The sequence below is a fragment of the Cyprinodon variegatus genome, unplaced genomic scaffold (genome assembly GCF_000732505.1).
Source record: "Cyprinodon variegatus isolate N-32 unplaced genomic scaffold, C_variegatus-1.0 Scaffold793, whole genome shotgun sequence".
Lineage (NCBI taxonomy): Eukaryota > Metazoa > Chordata > Actinopteri > Cyprinodontiformes > Cyprinodontidae > Cyprinodon > Cyprinodon variegatus.
Genome location: NW_015151246.1, coordinates 381060 through 383324, shown reverse-complemented (window position 1 = coordinate 383324; position 2265 = coordinate 381060). Strand labels below are relative to the sequence as shown.

Genomic DNA, 2265 nt, shown 5'->3' with positions numbered 1-2265 from the left:
CGCCTTGAACAGGCCCCACCTTAAAGAGCCCCGCTTTGAAAAGGTGCGCCTTGAACAGGCCCCGCCTTGAACTGGACCCAGCTTGACGAGGACCCACCTTGAACAGGCCCAACCTTGAACAGGCCCAACCTTGAACAGTCCCTGCCTTGAACAGGACCAACCTTGAACAGACATGCCTTGAACGGGACCCACCTTGAAAAGGCCCCGCCTTGAAGAGAACCCACCTTGAACGGGACCCACCTTGAATGGGTCCCACCTTATAGAGCCCCACGTTGAGAAGGACCCACCTTGAACAGGCCCTGCTGAACCTCAGACGGTCTGTGTGGAAGAACGACTCTTCCCTCCTCCAGGTATGAGTTACCCAGGTTGCTCCTAAAGCTTTAATGTCACCGGCACCTTTAGAAAAATGTGAGCATAAAATGGTTCCTGGGCAGCAGACTGGACTAGCAACGGTAAAGACAACAGGACTTTCTTCTGCCAGCGGTTGGAGCAGCAGCATCAGGACCATCGACCTACAAACATCCAGGTACAAACTTATGAGAACTATGTTTTATTAAATTATGTCCAAGCAATCAGCTGAGAGCTAGGCTAATTAGCCGTGGTGGATCACTCAAGGTAATAAGGTTTAAAGTCAGGGAGAGTTGGTTTCCTCACATAGAATAAGAAAAACAGAAAGGTCTACCATGGTCCATGGAGGGAGCAAACGTTCATAGCTTTGAATGAAAAAAAAAAAAAACGCTTCATTGCTGAGGAACTATAGAGGAATGATGGATAGAAAACCATCTTCAGTCCAGATTATCCGTGACTTTACACCATAGACACTAAAACCCAAAGAATGAAAATGACTGCTCGACTAGATTGGTTTATTAAGTTGGAAATAAGCAGGGAACTGCTGGACTTTTTACAGTAGGGAACTACTGACAGCACAAACAGGATGAACCATGCAGGCGTTAGCCTCCCATCATCATTCTGGGCTACGTTAAAGTAGTGGAACTAAAGGTCAAAGGTTATCTGAAACATCAGACACTAACAGTCCAGGATGCCGTCTCAGTCTCACCATGTCAAACTGGCCGGCATAAACATTTATCTCCCAAAAAAATCTGACCTTTGGAAGACCCCCCCCCCCTGTGAAATCAGTGTTGGTTTTATAGAAAGTTTGGAAATATGATTTGTGCGTGTTAACAAAATACCACAAAATATACAAATATATGAAAATCTTTTTCCTCCGGCTGTGTTTCCTTAAAGGGTGTCTGCAGGTAGCAAATGTGACACCGCAGCTGAAGGGTGAACAGTAGCTAACGCTGGTGCAGCACCATGAGGAGACGCACCGTCTGGAGACCAGGGATGAGACTGGAACTAACAAAACCTGAGATTACAGAGAATACAGACATACTATAAACACACACACACACCTCAACCAAAACAGATAGGATTAAAAAATGCTAGAGCAGTGGCTGGAGGCCGGAGCCAGCAGCGGCTCAGGGGGTAGAATGTCTTTGTTGCCTGCATGGGTTCATGTCTCTGACAAAGAGCTTCCATCCGCCGCTCCACCGCTCCACCGATCCGCCGCTCCACCGATCCGCCGCTCCACCGATCCGCCGCTCCACCGATCCGCCGCTCCACCGACCACTCAGATCTGATTTCAGACACTGGTGATGGATGCCAGGCAGGTAGTGGGCTTCTGCAGCTTCTCCTGAGGAGTGCTGGCAGACTCTGAAATGGAGCGGAAGGAGAAAGGAGGAGCGCTGCCGGGGGTGGCGCCCAGGTGTCCGGGGCTCAGGGCCGAGTTCTGACGTCGGTTACTTTCCACTATTGAGGAGGTGTTGGAAGCTAAGCTCTCCCTTGTTCTGTAGAGACAGACAATAGAAAGATGTCAAACAAAAACAGCAGGAGGTGCTATGCTCCAGGGAGCAACCACAGGCAGAATATACATGAAACTCTTTAAAAAGGAGATGATATCACACCATGAAAAACGCCCTAACTAACCATGTCCTAACTAACTACCCATGTCCTGACTCACTAACCATGTCCTAAATAACCATGTTCTTACTAACCTAACATGTCCTGACTAACCAGACATGTCCTAACTAACCATGTCCTAACTAACTACCCATGTCCTAACCAACTAACCATGTCCTAAATAACCATGTTCTTACTAACCTAACATGTCCTGACTAACCAGACATGTCCTAACTAACCAACCATGTCCTAAATAACCATGTTCTTACTAACCTAACATGTCCTGACTAACCAGACATGTCCTAA

The 2265-nt window shown here is 47.6% G+C and overlaps 1 protein-coding gene across 1 annotated transcript in view; it reads right to left on the bottom strand.

Annotated features, from left to right (window-relative positions):
• Positions 1-779: 779 nt before the first annotated feature.
• Positions 780-2265, bottom strand: part of LOC107098619 (storkhead-box protein 2-like) — a 16319-nt gene continuing 14833 nt past the window's right edge. Inside the window, exon 4 of the mRNA XM_015396388.1 lies at positions 780-1847. Coding sequence (XP_015251874.1) covers positions 1643-1847 — 205 coding nt within the window. The 3' untranslated portion in view covers positions 780-1642. The remainder of the gene's footprint in view (positions 1848-2265) is intronic.